The following is a 19,792-nucleotide window of genomic DNA, read 5'->3' on the forward strand; positions in this document are numbered from 1 at the left end:
CGCCTACGTCTGTGGAGTCACCATGTTTTGTTTTTAAATTCCCACACAGCGTCAGTGAACCGTACGATCAGAGGGGGTCGTAAAAGTGCAACAGCATACGAGGGCTGGTCAATAAGTTCCCGCAACTATGGTGTATCTCCGCTCATGCATGACTTGGATGGCTGTTACTTACGCTAAATTCAAGTTTGTACTTTTGTCTTTCAAAAGCGAATATGTATTAGCGATGCTGAATGCTTGATTACGTAATGACATTAGCATAAACACAATAGCGTATGGGCACTGCCTGATTTATGGTGAAAAGTAGTCAAGAAAATCTCGCGCCAAATTGAGGTATTGTTACATAATTCCAAATATCTCGAGAATAAAAGTATAGAATCTGGCACGGTTTTTACAGCTTTATAGACCGATAACATAGGCATGATGCTGGACTCTTTTTAGACATATACCATTTTTATTAAAGAAAATAAATCGTGTTGAATATCTCCAATTTTGAGTAGGCTTTATCACCCATTGTTCTTTACATAATAAGAGATAGAAAGATTAATCGATGACAAAATTTAACCAATGATACCTGGTTTGATTGGGTATCTACTGATTATAAAAAAGGGAGGCCCCAGTGGTGAAACCATAAACATTTCTTTCTTAATGAACCCTTAATTTCAAAAGGTCTTGTTTTTGTAATTAAAGTAGCACACCATCTAGAGAGGCTCTGGATTGAATAAGAAATTTGAATTTCGAAAGGTGTGTCTAATTTTAGCATAAGACTTGGTATAGCAATTCACTCACACAGCTACTGTTCCGCAAACCTTGTATTAGTCATATTTTTAGCGTGTTTTTGATGAATTTTTACGTTTTTCATACATTTTTGGTACTTTAAATCATGCATACCATCAACGCATGCGCATATTTCTAATTTTGTTGCAACAAATTCTATTGTCCTGACTATGATCTCTAATACCATACCAATAACCATATTTGGTTTTGTTTTATTTTGGAGATAATTTGGATTCTTTCTTCTGCCGTGTGGGCTCTTTTTCGCAATTTTCACACCATTTTTGCTTGTTGTTATAGGCCTATTTTTGGTGAAGTTCAAAGACGGTCCCTTTCCTCACCTGTTGACGGATACATTTCTTCTTTCACAATTATCAATTGAATATACTCAGATTACCTCATACCAAAAATAAGGCTTGTAAACTGCTTTGGTCCTTACTTCTGCTTCTTTTTATTACACGTTCCTCAAAGCCAATTCAAATTTCTCGCCAATGTTGACAATTGTCAGTGTACATATTGCAATGACTTTATGCAAATGAGATTACGTAATTAAAGGTACTCTGATACTAATTGTTGTGCGTTTTGAAAGACAAAGGTATAAACTTTATTGATAGTAAGTAACAGTCATCTAAGTCATGCATGAGCAGAGATAAATAATGGTTGCGGGATATTATTGACCAACCCTCGTACAATGACAAAATGCATTATGTATTTCCTTACTTCACAATCACACCTTAATTAGTGTGTCATTATTTATATGCTTAATTGTACTGAACCCTACATGTACCTTTTGACAACTTTGATGCATACGATCCATGCGGAGCTGCATATATTCTAAATTGTCGTACATGTTTACAAGGTGGAACAACCTATGAGATAATTGTACCCACAAAAATTTTTGGTGATTTATGACTGGACAGTCAGGTTTGAGACTACACAATTGTGATTATACCAGGGCCCTGACACTCAGTTCAGAAGTATGTTACTGCGTGGAAGCGGCCATTGACCCTGTAATCGCGTATCCTGGAACTACCGGCCGCGTAGGCGCACTGTATGCGCCCTATACGCGTTATTGATCGTGTTGGACGCTTGTGCTGGTGACGCGTTCATTAGCACCCCAGCACCCATTAGCACCCCATGGCAGCGCCCATACGTGTGCCAATTTGTGATTCGCAAGATCTTTTCTTCAGGCTCTGTAGCGTGCAAATTTAGCTGGTGCGATTTTACAGTCTATGGTGTGTTATACCTGTCGATCGATGAACCAGCCCTATCAAGGATTAATGCACAATAACGCACAACCCCCCTAAATCCGCCTACGTTTGGGACCCTCTGATTTAAAACTATCACCATTTGGTTCATCACCACATATTCTGTCACACAAAATCTGTCCATGTCATAATTTTCTTTAAATATTTTTTTTTATATCCATAGCTTCTGGAGCTCTTCGCAGGTGATGATGCCAAGGGCCAAACCTTCCGCATCTCTGTCGGTGATGACGCAGCACTACAACCAAGTACCAGCAGTATTGATGTGGGTGTGATGCAACCAGCAGAAGGAGATGAAGGAGAAATGGATGAAGATGGAGAGGAGGAAGAAGAGGAGGATGATGATGATGAGGATTATCAAGGTAAAAAATGCATCAAACTCTATACTCAGTCATGGTGTCAATTGGGGTGGGGTGGAGGACAGGGGGATGTTTTCTCAGGGCATTTCAGTATCTTACTTAATTTGGTTCACACAAAGTACCCTTGATGCGAACACTAGTAACATACATGTAGTTCCATTAAACCTGAATTTGAAATTTGTCGTCTAAAAGAAATTGTACGTCCTGGAAAATTATGTTTTGCAACAAACCTGACTATAAAGTAATGGTGCATTCATTCTAGGAAAAGATCATGAAGTTAGTGTGCCATGAAGAAATTTAGTTTATATTCTCGACTATTTTGACCAAATTTGGCATTTTATTTTTTCTCAATAGTTGAGTCTACTTCTACCAAAAAGAAAAAGAGAGTACATTTTGATAAAGGAGCAGGACCATCATCATTGGCTGATGATGATGATGACTATGATGATGATGATGATGATGATGATAATCCATTTCGTCCACCAAAACATGGTAAGAATTCATTGCTAATGATGCATTGTTTGAAGTAAACAATTGTTCTTGGCACTATATATTGATATTTGTGTGTAGGCTTGTTTGTGGGTACCGCGGTACTGTAAAAGTGGGAATTTTCGCTCGTGTAATTTTTCGGCCTTTGCGTTTGCTGATTTTGAACTACATTGCAAGTTTGAGTTTTCTTACATACATGTAGACCTATACATTGAAAGAACATATTTGCATGTTTTTATATTCGGGGTAGCTGTATTGTGTGCGAAAAGCGCGACCGCAAAAATTTCTGCTTTTACAGTAATTAACTTCAAGTGAGCTTGAATTTTTTGGTAATAAAATTAGGATATACCTACATAATGTTCATAGCTAGATAATGCAATGGTAACTTTACACTATGTCCCCTTTTGAGGGAATAAGTACTATAAAAATGTTCAGAATTTGTTGCATTTTGACCAGGTGGTTAAAGGTTGTACATATCGTTATGAACACGACAGAGTGCCGAATACGCAAAATTGCTGTTCTGAGTAAACGGCGTTTGAAAATATTGGTACCATTCCATCAGCCCTTCTAAAATATGAGAACATTCGTGAGCACTCATTTGAAATGTATATTATAGAAGTGAATGTACCCTAATTATTTGCAATATTCGCAAGTTCTGAAACAATCGATATTTCCCTCAAAACAGGTATTTACAGCTATTCGGCTTTATGCTAAATCCAAAAAGTGTCAACCGCTGCGCAAAGGGTTGTATACGGGGACGAATCCGCATTCAACTACGTGTAAACTATAGCACTCATCCTTGATTTTGGGATTTTATGTTAAAATTGCTGGTTGTCCTAAGGCTATAGCTCCTAAACTTGGTATATAAGTTATAATTAGTCATCCCCGTAATATTTAGTGAAAACTCCAGTTGAAATCAAGAATTTTAGTGTAGATATAACAATATTGGCCTATATTTTGTGTATAATTTTATGTGATGTCCCAATTTTGCGACGGCGCTCTGACATAATTACGCCATAGCGATATCATGTGGGGAATGTTTGTACTTCTTTTGCTATCACTGGATAGAAGATACCTATAGCTACCCATTGGTATCAAAAATAATAATATATGACATGTAAGATAAACAATTCTGAGTTTCCAGCTATACTATGCAATTTATCAGCCTGTTTTGTACAGCTAAGTATACGATTCGTCTTTTGGTCAAATTCATTAATCGCACTTAGGCGCGATTCGTCCAAATCGCAATTTCAATATCTACGTCGGGAAGTAAGATTTATCATTAATTTTTGGTGGAAATGAAAGATCGCCTGATACATAATCACAAGCATACAGCAACTCATTTTGCTGAAAATGCTCGATTCGTCACTCTGCCGAATTCATAACGATATATGCATATAACATACACCACAGGTGCTGCGCTTTATTCCCTGTATGAGGCACTGCTCTCAAAATTAATCACAAAGACAGTACAATTCTGTGTGTTTGGAGGTGGGAGTCTGTGGGGTGGGGGTGCGTGTGTGTTTGACAGCAAACAAGGACACACACACACACTTCACATTCCAACCGTGGACCACTCAGCAATGGGGCATTGTCCTCGATTTCTGGAGGTCTGCGAATGACTGCAAATGCATACGAGTACAATGTATTTGCGAAATACATCCTCTATCTTATTTGAAATATAACAATTAACATCAAATTGCTAGGTTAAATTCCATAGCTACAATAATACACAAAGAAAGTGGCAAAAAACATCCTCGGTATGTCAATTGAGTACAGATTTGGACGTCCACATTTGCATAATCCTAAACAGCTTCCACGTTTGGAGGTGATTATGCGTAGGTGTGTGTGGATGTTGAGGGGGGGGGGTGGTGTGTGGATGTGGGGGTGCATATTGTAAAGGTGGTAAATGTACTTGAAAACTGAATACAGTTACTTTTTATTTGTTTCAAATTCAGGACGAGATGCCACTGACATTGAAATGCAACTTGACAAGTTTGAGAGAGACATTAATTTTAGTCAGAAAAAGAAACGTGGTGGAAAACGTGGTCCAAAGCGTGCCGCAATCTGGTGCCCAAACCTCTGCGTGGCCTGATGGGAGAGGCTCATCTGTGCTTTGCTAGAGGAGCTCATGAGGAAGCTATTGCTATGTGTAGTGAGATTATTAAGCAAGCACCGAAATGTCCGGATCCTTTCCAGCTGCTGGGGATGATATATGAAGACAAAGGAGAGATGGAGAAATCATTACAGGTATTGGAACTTTTTTTACAATTGGTCACTTATGAAAGCCACAATGTGTGATTTGCTCCCTAGTGAAGCCCTCAATTTTTCTTGAATTTCTACTTTTTGCTTACTTAAGGAGTATTTTGTGATCTTAGCATCCTCTTTTTATGACATTTTTCAATAGATATCCATTAAAAAAGCTTATATTCCCAACATTTCAGTTGATTCGGATTTTGCGTTTGCGAGATTATGTGTATTACACTGTTCCATAGGCTAGTGTGTTGAATTATGTTCTGGTACACCAGAACATAATTCAAATTAGGCAATATGATTGCTAAACGAAATGATCTGCAAGAAATTTTTTGTACATAAACATTATTTGCCTAAAGGTTTCCAGAATAATAAAAATCTAAACTTTTTTGAGAAAAGTGGGGGGGGGGGGGGATGAGGCTGTGGATCACGAAATGCCCTTTTAATTACCATGTAAAAGACTAAGCCTGAAGTACTTTCATTAGAGTAAAATTTAGGCGTTCTTTAAATAAGCCTGGGATCCCTGATTTATTAACCATGTTCACTGCTCAAAATATTAGTGATGGCTGAAATGTCTTGTGCATGCATGAATCATTGAAATATAATTTATATTAATAATCTTTAGTTATATATCTTATTTATACGTCAGTGCATGAAGCTCGGCTCAATAATGATCGGTGAGCTAATACATGCATTGGTGATATAATTTTGTTTGGCTCAAAATTAAAAGGGGACATACAAATGTATTTAGTGAAAACTAACATTTTGTGGAAAACAAATAAGAATCTATCATTATTGAGGGGTTTAGAAATTAGCATGTGCAATGTACCTAAAGGGTGTTGTTTTACGCACTATTAGGAACAACAATCTTCTTGGTCACAGCTATTGAGAGCATGGTTCAGTGGTTAGATTTCTCATTTCTGGTGCATGTCACTTTAGACTACAATGGCCTCATCCCAATGGCATAGTTCAATAACCTCAATTAAACAATCATAGTGCAAAATTTGACATTGATGTATCAAGGATAAAGAACTGTGCGCTGATAGATGAGCATGTTGTGGATCCTAATGTGAGGTCAAGGGTTTGGTTCCCGGTGGTTGAAAACTTGCTGGGGTATTGACCTGGATAATAAAGTTTGAATTTATTTAGCAACATCTGTAGATGAAATTCAGACTTTCCGGTCTCCCATGGTGCATTAGAGTTGAATATATGAACCCATGAAGCCATCTCTAATTATTTTTCCTCTTTATCTTTTCAGTTTTCTTTGATTGCTGCTCATCTGAATCCAAGTGATGTAGAGGAATGGGTGAAGTTAGCAGAAACCTGCTTGGAGCAAGACAATGTCAAACAAGCATTGCACTGCTATACAAAAGGTATCATAATAATAGGAAAATGACATTATTTCTAGATTAAGGGAACAATCCAAAAGTTTGATGATATCCTATGTACGAAAGTGGAAAGTGCTTTTGTTAGGAGGCAGACCCCTTGTCTCTGAAATGCAAGTGTGAAATGTTGAAAACTCCAGTTTGCTTTGGGGGTTGGGGGAATAATCGATAGATGATAACCAATAATCAATGACATAATGATCATAATCATAACATCTGCCAGCATGAGACTGTGATCGTAAACTCTTGAACATAACGAGAGAAAATGAAGAGAAACTGAGCTGTTTGCTTTGGTCCGTTTTCGAGCCACAGACCCTTCGGGTGCCCAGGTGGGGCTAGCTTCCATGAGTGTTTCACTGGCCAGGCCAGCATTTTCATGTGTTGCAAATATGTGCTGGGATGATTGTGCAATTGTATCACAGATAAAGCTGGCTTTCCATTTTTAAGAGAATTTTAATTTTATTTGAATTGTTGTTTAATGGTTTATTATGGAATGATGTGGGGCCGTAGTGATCAGCGACAACCTGTAAAGTGTGCTGAGGCTTGTGGATCAACGCTCTAGGCGTTGTGCCTGTGCGTAGCGCACTATAAATCACTGCGCTTTTTTTAAATTTTTTTAATTCACATTGGTTGACTTAAACAGGTTTAATGTCTTTGGGGAGAAAAAAACAGATTTGAATAATAGAATCATATTTAAAAAAATTAAATCACAAAAATCAGCAACCCTGACACTTGTACAAAAAACAACTTACTCCGAATCTAAGTGAAACCAATTATAATTTGTATTATTTAGTCCTTCAAGAATGACCCGCGGCTATGTGGGGGGCTCGGCAAAGCCGAGCATGTTCGGCGAAGCAGAACAATGAGGCCGAAGGCAGATAAGGCCGAGGCTTTGCCTCAATATATAGTTTTAAACTTCTCAAGCCGAGAGTCATTCTTGAAGGACTAGTTTCATTTTACTTTATATAGCTCTGAAGTATGACCCCAAGAATGTGAGCTTACTGTGGGAAAAAGCCAACCTATACGACCAACTGAAAGATCATAAGAAAGCCATGGAATGTTACCACACAGTACTGAAAGTATTGCCACCAGAGAAGGCACAGGAATCACTACAACTGGCTAGAGATATGGTGAAGGTATGAACCATGTAAATAACTGGTCTTATGGAAGGGTCTTTCATGGACACTTCTAGGGTTGTATATGTGTAGTAGTCTGTTAAAATCAAAGACAGAATTCAGTAATGGTTTGTTTACGAGTGTTGTGATGATTCTGAATGTGGCGGTAAAACAGCCTTATGGCTAATTTTGCATCTTCAAATATACAAACCGTCTCAAAAGTTAGGTCTTGGTAATAGGAAACTTTCTTTCCTGAAGGCACCATGTCAACAATGCATAGAAAAGTTGCTTTTTGCCTTGTAAAATACCATAATTTTTCGTCATTTTCTGTGATTCCTTTTCTTCGATTGGCACTGGGTGAATCAACCATCAATCCCAATATGTGTACATCCATATCAAAATGATACACGTGTCGGCTGCTACATGTGTCTCATTTCACATAATAGTTAGGAATAAATACCAGACTCATCTCAAAGTGTAGGTCACTTCAAATCATCCCCAAGTCAAATTGTATAAGGAATGTTCTCTGTATTCCTAAACCATGTGACTTGGGATGATTCGAAGTGACCTCCACTTCAGAGACAAGTCTGGTCTTTATTCCTAGCTATTATGTGAAATGAGACACATGTAGCATCATTTTGATATGGATGTACACATATGCCCCATAATGCCATGACAAATTTGAATTTGAAATTTTCCATATATCCAGTCCTGATGAGGGCAGAGATACATCTGACGAAAGCTCAACCACTCACACAGAGACCGGCTGCACCGGTATTGTGATAACTGATGGTGTAGAAAGACTATAACTTATTCTGAATTTCCATCGAGAAAGCCTATCTGCTTACCCATATACAGTAAGGTTAAGGTACCAGTTATATTCACCTCCTGTATATCCTAAACAAAGACAGGTATGTCATAATTGGAACAAGCAGTCAATAGCTGCGTCTTTTAGCTCGAATTCAAGACCTCATTCGATGAAAACGTTTAAGAAATAAAGACATGACATCCAAAAACCCAAGGAAAAAGCCAATTTAAAAGGTGCAGTTTGCTCCATTGCAAGCCATATTGATTTGTACACGAGGCATTCTTGAACAAGAGAATTAATGCTGTGCTTCCATTGATTAGCACGTTAAAACTAGCGTTGTGCTTTCATTGATTAGAACACATAAGTGCAACTTTTGATTTTGTTTTTTCCTCAGGTTTTAGTTCATCGTTTCTTTAAGTCTCAACCAATTTCAACAAATGAGATCTTAAATCCGAGCTAAAGGGTACAGGTATTAACTGCTTGTTTTAATTTTGACATATTTTTCTTTGTTTAGGATATACAGGGGTGGACATAACTGGTACCTTAATTCTTTGGCTTACTGTATAACTTGTTCTGAATTTCCATGGAGAAAGCATATCTACTTACCGTACCATATATGTGTTTGCTTGTTTTCAGACATGTCATCAAAGCGGCGATATCCTAACAGCCGTAGATATTCTTGAGACCACAATTAGCAAACATCCAGATATGATTAGTTCTGAAGGTGTGTATTATCATCAACAATTTCTTGTATCCAGGGGCGATGCTAGGGGGAGGGGGTATGGGGGGGTGTGACATCCCCCATACAAAATTTTGGTTGTCGTCAAAACTATGTGATTGTCGGCAAATGTAGGCATAGCTCTCTGATTGTCAGCAAATTTCAAGAGACATAATTATAAAAGATTTATGTGTTACGACATTGTGCTGTTGTTACGTAATAGACCTATTGTTAATGGTATAGTAATTATTATTTTAAAAAATTGGTCAAAAATTTTTTGACTCTTATCCTCCCCCCACTTTTTAGATTCTTGAGGGCCGTCCTAGATAAAAAAATTTGGGTCAACAATTCACAAAATATTTCTGTCAGCAAAACATGCTGTACACCACCCGAATCATATTGGTCTAGCGACGCTCCTGCTTTTATCTTGGAGGTGATGAATGATGGGACTGTAATTACTGTATTTTCTGTAATAAACACCCCGGGTGTGCAATTTTTTTTTTTTTTTTGGTGTTTATTACAGGCACATTTTCAGTGAAAAAACTTAAAAATCAGGGTGAAAATCAAAAGTATCATTCACTTAAGGTGTGTATTATCATCAACAATATCTTGTGTCTTGGAGGTGATGAATGATGTATAGGATAATGGCCAAGGATTAGAACGTGAGTGGCTAAGAATGGCCGTGGGCCGGAGGCCCTAGGCCATTCTTAGCCACCCACGTTCTAATCCGCCGCCATTAACCGACTTAATACACACTTATGACGTCGCTATTGTTTTACCGCTCCATTATTTTCCACGAATGGAGTGTTATTGAAATTTGATGCTCTTTACAAATTGATCAATTGCTCACACTGAATACACTATCAAATACACTAATAGAATGATCGTACTAGGTGCGGGTGAAAAATACACGGACTCAGCTTTATGTAAAATTTCTATAGAATTGCCCATCATATCACGATCCAGGTGTTTAGTTTAAATCATCCGTAACCACGTTCTTGAATTAAAGATCTAAAATGTTTGTTACCCAAATTGAATAAACGTAGATTCGTAAAATCATTAAAGTGATTAGAAGTACAATCAATAGTTCTTTATGCCCACTTCTAATGTGTTAACTATTGACATGATTGAAGTAGTTGCGTTTAGGTCTCTATTTTGCATAATAAAGAAAATTGGCAAAATGGTCATAGGTTAATATGAAATAGTTAAATGCAGATCATTGCAGTTTTGTACCTCAAGAAAGGTAGACCTGCCGCTATACCTGAGCAATGATACTCTTCTCTATGAATCGAGTGTTCGATTTTGGACAACCTTGCAATTATGGACACTATTTATTTATCTTGGATACTAGTAATTATAATTTGTGATGGAATCATTCCGAGGATATATATCGTTGATTCGCAGCAAGGACCTAAATCAGGTATGATTCTACTTTAAGTCAAGTAAGGTACGAAAATTTTAAATGTGTAAACTTTGTTTTATTTGGTTGGCCTTATTACAACCCATTTTACCTAGGCCTATTATGTCCCTGAACTTCAAGCGCAAAAAAACAACAAACAAACTTCGCCGCTTCCTACGCTAAATAAAAGCTCAACTTCCAGTCCCCCTCCCGAAATCAACTGGAGCGTCCCTAACATTATAATATTTAATTATCGGATAGGCCTACTGATCGATGTAAGTAAATATTCAAACATGCCAAAATACTATCAGATGAAACATCAGATGTACTAAAGTGAAATAAAAATTATACCGAAAATAGACCTACTGTGGCTTTTATCATTATTAAACATGCCCAAAGCAAACGATTTAAAAATAAACAGATACATAGGCCTAAATACATGATACATAATGTGTATTATGTAGCAATGTTGCCCAAAATGTAACAAATTAAACGTTGGTCCCAAGCCACTGAAAACGTATAAAAATATAAAGAACAAAAAAAAATGATATAAAAAACACTAAGCGTAGAAAGAAAGGTCCAAATAATATAAAGTTACGGGCTTACTAAGTTAAGCCTAAATAAGCATTTTCCACCAAAGTGAGGGTAAAAACACATCTTGCATAATAAGTATATACAACTTTTAACCTGCCCGTTTTGATCTTGCCTTACTTTTCACAGATTGCATTGTAAATTTATGTTTAAGGGCTCGGATAGCGACGTTTTCACGTGTAGGCCTATATATATATATTTGAGGGACCTGAGAGCAAATCAGACACATCGAATTGGATTTTGAACAAGAGGAATGTCCTTCTGATATCAAATAATTCTGATTTTGATTAAATTCGCGATATATACATTACACATTTTATGGCAAATTATTAAAAATTGTAAATTGTAAAAAAGTAAATTGTATAAATCTAACGATATGCACCTAAAGATTATGAAGTTGGGATGAACAGCTGTCCATCATATGAAAATTTTGACCTTCATTATTACAGATTTTTTCCTCAAAACACTAAAAATGTAGGTCTTTTTGGAAAAAATGTTTATGTTCAATATGAAAGGTCAAAATTTTCAATTCTGCTTTTCATCCCAGCTACATAGGCCTACAGTTTCATTACATATCATTTATTAGATTTATAAAGTTTACTTCGAGGACTGTTAAATTAAAAATATGAACTTCGAATAATTTGCCATAAAATTTGTATTATATCACGAATTTCACAAAATCAAAATTATTATTTTTTTTATATCAGAAGGACAATCCTCGTATTCAGCATGTAATTCGATATGTCTGATGTGCTCTCATGTCCCATAACAATAATGTGCAAATGTTGCTATCCGCTTCCTTAATTTATTGTATTAATGAAAATCATAGTTTTGTTGTTTTTCGTATCATTGTTTTGCATGAATGAAGTGATGATAACAATACTGCACTTTACGCAAATACATGCTTTTCGAAAGTGCAATTGTTATTAACACATTACATTCGTAAATGCCAGTACTTTTTCCCTGAAAAGTATTTGCTTTTCAGAAAAAGAGAAAGGCATTTACTGAATGGCGTGTTATTGTAATCATCGCTCCATTCGTGGAAAATAATGGAGCGGTAAAACAATAGCGCGACGTCATAGGTGTGTATTAAGGAACTGTAATTACCATATTTCCTGTAATAAATGCCCCGGTGTGCAATTTTTCAAAAGTGGGGTGTTTATTACAGGTACATTTTCAGTGAAAAAAACTTGGCAAACAGGGCAAAAATCAAAAAGTATCACTCACTGTCGGTTCATTTCTGGGTTCAAATCCAACATGGCGGTGCCATGAAAGGATGTACCAAAAGGCTGAAAATGCTACCCATGTTTGCGACACATCCCCATATGGTCCTTTGTACTGAGTACCCCCCTTTGGCTAGATTGAGGCAAAATTGGGCTATTTTCAGAAAAAGTTGAGAGAAAATTGTGAAAAAAGGACCCATCCATATACCAAAATTGGCCTAGAAAAAAGGGTCAATATACCAAAAGGCTGAAAATACTACCTATGTTTGCGACATGTTCCCATATTTGTACCAAGAAAAAAGGATGACCTTAGTCTTTCACACATGAAGTGTGAATTTCAAATAGGGTTGCTTGAACGGATGATTCCATTTTAAATCTACACCTCAAGTTGGTAGTATTAATACCTGTCTCTAATCTTTCTGTTAACCCCCTGAGCACTACCTGCCGATCTAACATTGCCTCTGATTGGTCAATTACATGATATCATCACTTTAATCACCAATCAGAATGGAGCTTTGCAAAAAATTCACCCCAATTTTTTTGCATGGTGAAGTTATTCTAACAATGTTGCTGATTGGTCCAGTTGATAATGAAAACTTCTTTTTGGCCAATCGGCAGGTAGTTCTCATGGGGTTAAATATTTGTCCACTTACAGATGTAAATATGCTAGCAGAACTTCACATGTCCAATCGTCAATTTGTGAGAGCATTACAAGTCATCTCAGACCACTGTAGTATCACAATGAGGTCTGCAAGTTGTCCAAGCTATTCAATGCAGCAGCTCAGTTTAGACGAGTCAAGCCCCAGGTGAGATAATTATGTAACCAGTCAATTTTTGCGAGCATTACAAGTCATCTCAGACCACTGTGGTATCACCATGAGGTCTGCAAGTTGTCCTAGCTATTCAATGCAGCAACTCAGTTTAGACGAGTCAAGCCCCATGTGAGATAATTATGTAACCAGTCAATTTGTGCGAGCATTACAAGTCATCTCAGACCACTGTGGTATCACCATGAGGTCTGCAAGTTGTCCATGCTATTCAATGCAGCAGCTCAGTTTAGATGAGTCAATCCCCAGGTGAGATAATTAAGTAACCATAGCAACATTTCACCCTCATCCTAACGGTTTTTCATCTGGGCTACTCAAATGCTTCTATTTACACCCAAAAGACTTTGGCTGAGGAAATGAATCATAAGTTTTCCATTGCTGGCCTGCATCTAATGCTCATGCATATGTTTGCCATAATTACGTTCATTTAACAGCCCTCGAATTAATAAGGATCTGAAGGGGCACAGCAACTTTTTTTAGGGCAAGTTGATAATTGCCTCGGATTTTCACTGAAATAGCAAGGCAACACAGCAATTTGTAATATTTCAAAAGGGCATCAAGACAACTGTTGAAAATTTGAGAAGGGCACCCAAGGCAATTTCTCAAAAGCGAAGAAAACACACAAACAGTCTGATGGATGATTTGAGTGCTAACAAAATTGTTTTAACTCTATAATAACTCTACCCCAATAATAGGCTGGCTTAGGGGCTATTAACTTTGGCGTCAGTTTGACATTATTCTTTTCAAATTTCAATATCAATATCAATGATATCAAAGGCAAATCATCAAATGTGACCAGACACTACGAATCAGCCGTTAAGTCGGCCCAGTCAATTTTGTTTTATTTCGTGTTTAGAAAATATATGTCATAAGATCTAAAATGGTATATCATTTGACTTCAAACGATATCCAGAAGTGGGGTTATGGTTTGTTGAACTCTGTTCCTTCAACAAAATTGTACCTTTTTTGGTTTTACATGTGACTCTTTTTTCCACATTTCTGGTAATAAATATCAAACATGTCATAATTGGCGGTCATTTAAAATTATCCCCAAGTCAACGAGGTTCAGGAATGTCCTCTCATTTTTAATTGTTGATTATACATACTAGACAAAATACAATGCTTTGTTATCCACCACTTGAACAGGATTTAGCCAGAGCAAACAAAGACAAGAACTATTTAAGGATTCTATAGAAATAGGAAGAAGCTTATTATCCTCTTCAGCAATAGGATTATTGATTGGTTTAAACAGTGTTTGATGAGATACTTGTCGCACCAAATTGAGGTACCTATGAATACGACCTTCACACACATTTTACACAGTAACTCAGAATACAATTTGCCGACTTTACGGCTCATTCGTGGTGTCCAGTCACAAATGTCAATGGAGTTGGTAACATCCATCATCATATGGTTGTATTATTTTTAACCAAAAATCAATTTCATGGGAATCGCAATAACATTTTTGTTTGACTTCTTCCTAGGCCTGATGTTGATGATGTTGAAGTTGTTATGCCAGATGGAATTCCTATTGATCTGCGTGTCAAACTGGGAGTGTGTCTTGTACACTGCAAACACTTTAGATCAGCAAAGGTAAGTTGTTATACCAAATGGAATTCCTATTGATCTGCGTGTCAAACTGGGAGTGTGTCTACAGAGGTGTAAGTCTTCCGGAAATTCGAATGTGGCAAAAAAAAAAAATTCGGAAATGTAAATTTTTTTTTTTTAACATTTGATGATGATAATTTGTCATAAAAAGAGCAAAAAAAGTTTTTTTGGAGGAGAGTGATACACTGCAGCCTATTCCCCGGACAAGCCTCCTTGCACCCCCGGAATTCCGAAAATTTGGCGAGGTGCTTGCCTTATTCTCACATGTTTTTCAGGGAGTGGATCATTACCTTACTTACACCTCTGGTGTCTAGTACACTACAAACACTTTAGATCAGCAAAGATAATACAACACACCACACAGTGTCATCGCCCCGATATCTTCATGGCAGAAATCGCCATGGTAGGTTGAATCCACAGCCACGCATGGCCATTTTGTTCCGACCTTTGAGGCGCATTAATGACCCGAGGACATCCCGACTAAGGATATTGACAATAGCTCGGTAATTGGCTTCTCTTTGTGGGGGTGAGCTTGTATACGCCATGTGAGTGAGTGCTTACACTACGCTGTGTGTGACTTCTGTGTGTATACACCATGTGAGTGATCGCTCACATCAGAAAATCAGAATATTTCTGTCAGTTTTTCCAGTTCAAGACGCAATGGTTCTTTCTCAAGACGCTAGCTAACGACGATAATATCCTTTGAACATATATGTTCAAGTGCAAGGAACCAAATCTGGTTTCTTTATACGAAATCATTTACGGGAGATATTCATCATTTTCTACACGGTATCCAAAGATTTATCGTCTGAATATCAATTGTGCATAGCACATTTACGTGTATCGATCCCGGGTATTCATTTCAGTGTCTCTGGCTGTATAATGTAATTATTAACCGGGCAATGTCGGTGTGCACCAGTGTTTTTAAAGAAAAATACCTGAGTTTAAAGGTTGCAGTCAATTGTATTGATTTGAACTCGGCGCTAAGATACGGGCGGGCTTTACATGCCATAATGCTTTAATAAGCTTTGATCACTGTAAAAAGAAAAGTTAAACATGCAACTTTTAAATTTGGGTGTTTTTAATTAAAATCACTGCTGTGTTACTAATATTAAACAACATTGGATAAATGGGATATCAAAATGCACGTAAATAAACCATTGTTCTTGCTATGTTAAATTATTGTGAATATGTGACTTGCCAGGATTGCGCTCTCACTTGGTGTTCAAAAGTCAATATTTCCAAGAAGTCTTTTGTCGCATATTGTTTTGTGGCATGTTCAGTGAACCATATCTCCTTTTCTTCCCTGGCGACTTCCCGTTCAATTTGTGAGAAATGTTTCAATTGACAAAATGAAGTTTGCTAGTGGTGGCACTAGATTTTTTGGGTGGGGTGGGGTGAGGTGGGGAAAAGTGAATTTCAGGAGGAGGGACAAAAATCCAAGAAGGGGAACAGCCCAAGACTGGGGGAAGGTAAATATTTGCAGGGCTCAATATGTAGCTCATAATTGAATACCTGAGTGGAAGAAGGACCCAACTCCATCAAAACTGTTTTTGAGATATTAAGAAAAAACTTAATATTTGGAAAAGTTTTATAGACAGAATATTTTCATATTCAGGGGACCTTTAATACAAACATACAATATTACATACATTCGAAATTATATATGATGTCTCCATGGCAACGGTACAGGTCTTAGTACGAGCTGGAGTTGGGCCCTTCTTCCACTAATATGCTGCAAGTGCGAGTTCCGTGTGTTATAAATAGCTACAGAAATTTGATAATTATCCATTAATTGCACAAGTAGAAGCATGTAGTATGTTAGCAAGTAAGTTTATTGTAATGAAAAGCGGATTTCATGGATGAACACACAAGGAAGAACAGTCTGCTGGCAATACAGAAGGGTACAGAAGCACTCATTAGGACATTCTGGGAATTCAGCTAAAAGTACATTATCTATGTCAAGGTTAAATTCAGGTAGCTCATCTGCTGTGAACTCAGGATCACCTTCTAATGTTATCTTGAGAGATGGGTGTAACTCTTGTAGTCTGACGTAGGAAATTTCATAATATAGCATTTGATAAATCTTATCTATGATATGAACATTTTTACACTGGCGAAAGTTCTCAAATGCTTGGAGGTTACCTGTAGCAAACCATTTGACATATTCAAAGTTTTTTGTTGATGCAATCATACTGCTCTCCTGTATTTCCAAAATAGATGAAACTTGCGTGTTGATATGGACTGTACTACAATTAAGAACTATTGTGCATGGTTGAACTGCCGCCGTAAATCCAATCCAGCCAAAAGATTGATTCAAACATTCTGCTCCAGATTCTACCAGGGTAAAATAGTCAAAAATGGACCAAGACGACATCCAAAGAACATTCACATTAATTCCTTGGTTGCTAGAGGAAGACACCACAGTGTCGCACGTTTCATTCTGATATGTCTGAATTGTTAGCGTATCATTCTGGGAAAGAATGAAATGTTGATTTTGACATCTTACAGTATCACTGGCTTCAGTCACTTGAGATGATGCTAAATCAAAACGGATCATCACAAGTGAAAACAGGAGAAGGCACAAACACAATCTGTGTGCCATTGTGAAAACTGTCCGAATCACAAACAAGATGAATTCAGATCAATGGTTTTAAGAATTTGGTTGAGTTCAATGTAGTATCAATCAAGTTTATTTCTTACCAATACAAGGTTATATTTTTTATGCTTGAAGTTCTCTCTTTAATATTCATGCAGTGTCTTTTATTAGCTCAAATTAGATGATGAGGCGGGTGTGTTCATTCCAATCCGATAGTCTGTTGGACAAGCTAACTTCCAGGCTTCCAGAAAAACACATTTAATGACTACACATCACAAACAGTAGGTCATTAATTCTGAGATCATCAATGGCTCCATGCATTTGTTAGATAATTTCTGAAAAATATGTGAAACTAAACCGAATTTCACGATAACAGTTCCACCATATCCAGTGTGCAAATTTGTATTTCCTCCTCAAATTTAGTCTTGCCAGCCTTTCAACTCCAATTCTAGGTTGTGTAGAATGTTTGACTTACAAAAAGTAAATTCTGATATCTTCGTAGTACTCATCCGATTGATGCAGTCATCTCTACCTAGGTTTACACACTTCTTACAATACCAGTAGTGTCAATAATCATATAGCAATGCTAGAAAGTTAATGCAATATCTGGCCTTTTGTACTTGGCTGGAACAATTGGCATTGGCAAGGTTCACTGATCACATATAATACTTAATAGTGTAAGGCCAAACCCTGGGGCCAAACAAGGGATTTCAAGGGAACTCAAATTCAATTTTAAATTTGCTTATATTCTAAAATGGTTTAAAGGGATTGTCGGAGATTTCCTGTATAACTGAAATTGTCTAAAAATGATCAACGATCATAATTAGGTCAATTTGCTCTACCCCTCTAAGTGTAAATTGATATCCACACCAGTGTTTACTCTCTCTGGAAATTGAGTGCGCCAAATGAAGCATTTCTCCCCAAAATTGACTCAATTTTGTCTCAGTAATTCCTCAAATTGACTAATTGTAATACAGCATTGCAAATTGTTGTGGGCCAAATATAATTTTCACTGGGCCAAATTTGAGACATACAGCCTCTGAGTAAACACTGATCCACACCCCAACTGGTGTTACACACATTATATATCTTAGCCATGGTTTCTGAATATGGCCACTCTCTTGCTTTACTTTTAATACTCCAATCCTACCATTATTTTAACACTTTAACGCTACTTTCATTTTGAATTTAACTTTACCATATTGCTGTCACCATTGCTATTTATTTTATCCTGACCAGATTTTGTCTAAAACCAGATTTTATTTTGACCAGATTTTGTCTTGACCTATTTCACTATTACTATTTGTTTGATTCAGTAGCACATCTATGCTTGTTTCAAAAATGCAAAAATCTGAATTTTGGTTTGTTCTAATCAAATCACTGATAGATCCTTTAATCTGTTACACCTGTATCTATCGGGATATTGTCTGTAGCCAATTCATGCATTCATTTCCTTATATTGCACAATAATTTAACCTGTTGGCACTTGTCTATATTGTATATAGGCTATTGTAGGCAAAACGCCCAAAGGAACAATCCTGATTGTGATTTTGAGAATTCCCCATACTTTTGTGCGCAAGTGGTAATAAACTTTCAAAGTGTGTGTGTGTGTCAACCATGCATGCCAGCAGCCAGGTAGCCTGGTTTGAAACTGAACGGGTTACTTGTGTAATGCCAATTTTGCTTCAATATTGTGATTAATGGTGGAAAGTCCCAATATCAGTATTACTGTAAAAGTGATAATTTTCACGCTTGTAATTTTTCACACTTTGCCAATTTTGAACTTCATTGCATGTTTTAAATTTGTTTTTACGGTTTCTGTGTTGCGTGTGAAAATGCACGAAAATTAATGTACCACGAAAAATGTCCACTTTTAAAATATAAGTTGCACGGTCTAATACCCACAGATAATGCATAAGATAAGGGTTGATTGTACATGTTCTATGAACCAGGGAATTGTGACTCAACACAACTGTTTGCACTTACAGTACAGACACGGATCCAAGTTTTTGAAAGCTGAGGGCCCGAACAAACTATTTCTGCTTGCATATCTTTTTATGATGGCTGGGGGGGGGGGCTCAAGGCTGTTGGAAAATTGTACATATAAAGGGGGAATGACCCAAATTTTCTATCTATTTTAACATATTGTCTTTGTACCGATTAAATGTATTTTATGAGTTAGAGTTGGAGTTAGATACTTACATTTTTGAGTTCCAGTTAGAGTTAAGAGTTGCATATTACAGTTTGAGTTGCATTGAAAGCGTTTGAGTGTAATTTTAGAGTTCAGAGATAAAGGCTTGATTTTTGTTCAGAAGCTTTTAGAGATTTAGTCAGAGCTGCTATTTTCATGTTTTTTGATGCTGAAGTATGGCATCAAAATCT

General features: G+C 37.0%; 1 protein-coding gene across 1 annotated transcript in view; it reads left to right on the top strand.

Moving 5' to 3' along the window:
• LOC140141690 (general transcription factor 3C polypeptide 3-like) overlaps positions 1-19,792 on the top strand; it is a 189,965-nt gene that overhangs the window by 3,905 nt on the left and 166,268 nt on the right. The window contains 8 exon segments of the mRNA XM_072163601.1: positions 2,203-2,398; positions 2,750-2,887; positions 4,908-5,134; positions 6,396-6,510; positions 7,492-7,658; positions 9,082-9,169; positions 13,032-13,182; positions 14,688-14,796. Of these exon segments, the coding sequence (XP_072019702.1) occupies positions 2,203-2,398; positions 2,750-2,887; positions 4,908-5,134; positions 6,396-6,510; positions 7,492-7,658; positions 9,082-9,169; positions 13,032-13,182; positions 14,688-14,796 (1,191 nt within the window).

Source organism: Amphiura filiformis, chromosome 19 (genome assembly GCF_039555335.1).
Source record: "Amphiura filiformis chromosome 19, Afil_fr2py, whole genome shotgun sequence".
NCBI lineage: Eukaryota > Metazoa > Echinodermata > Ophiuroidea > Amphilepidida > Amphiuridae > Amphiura > Amphiura filiformis.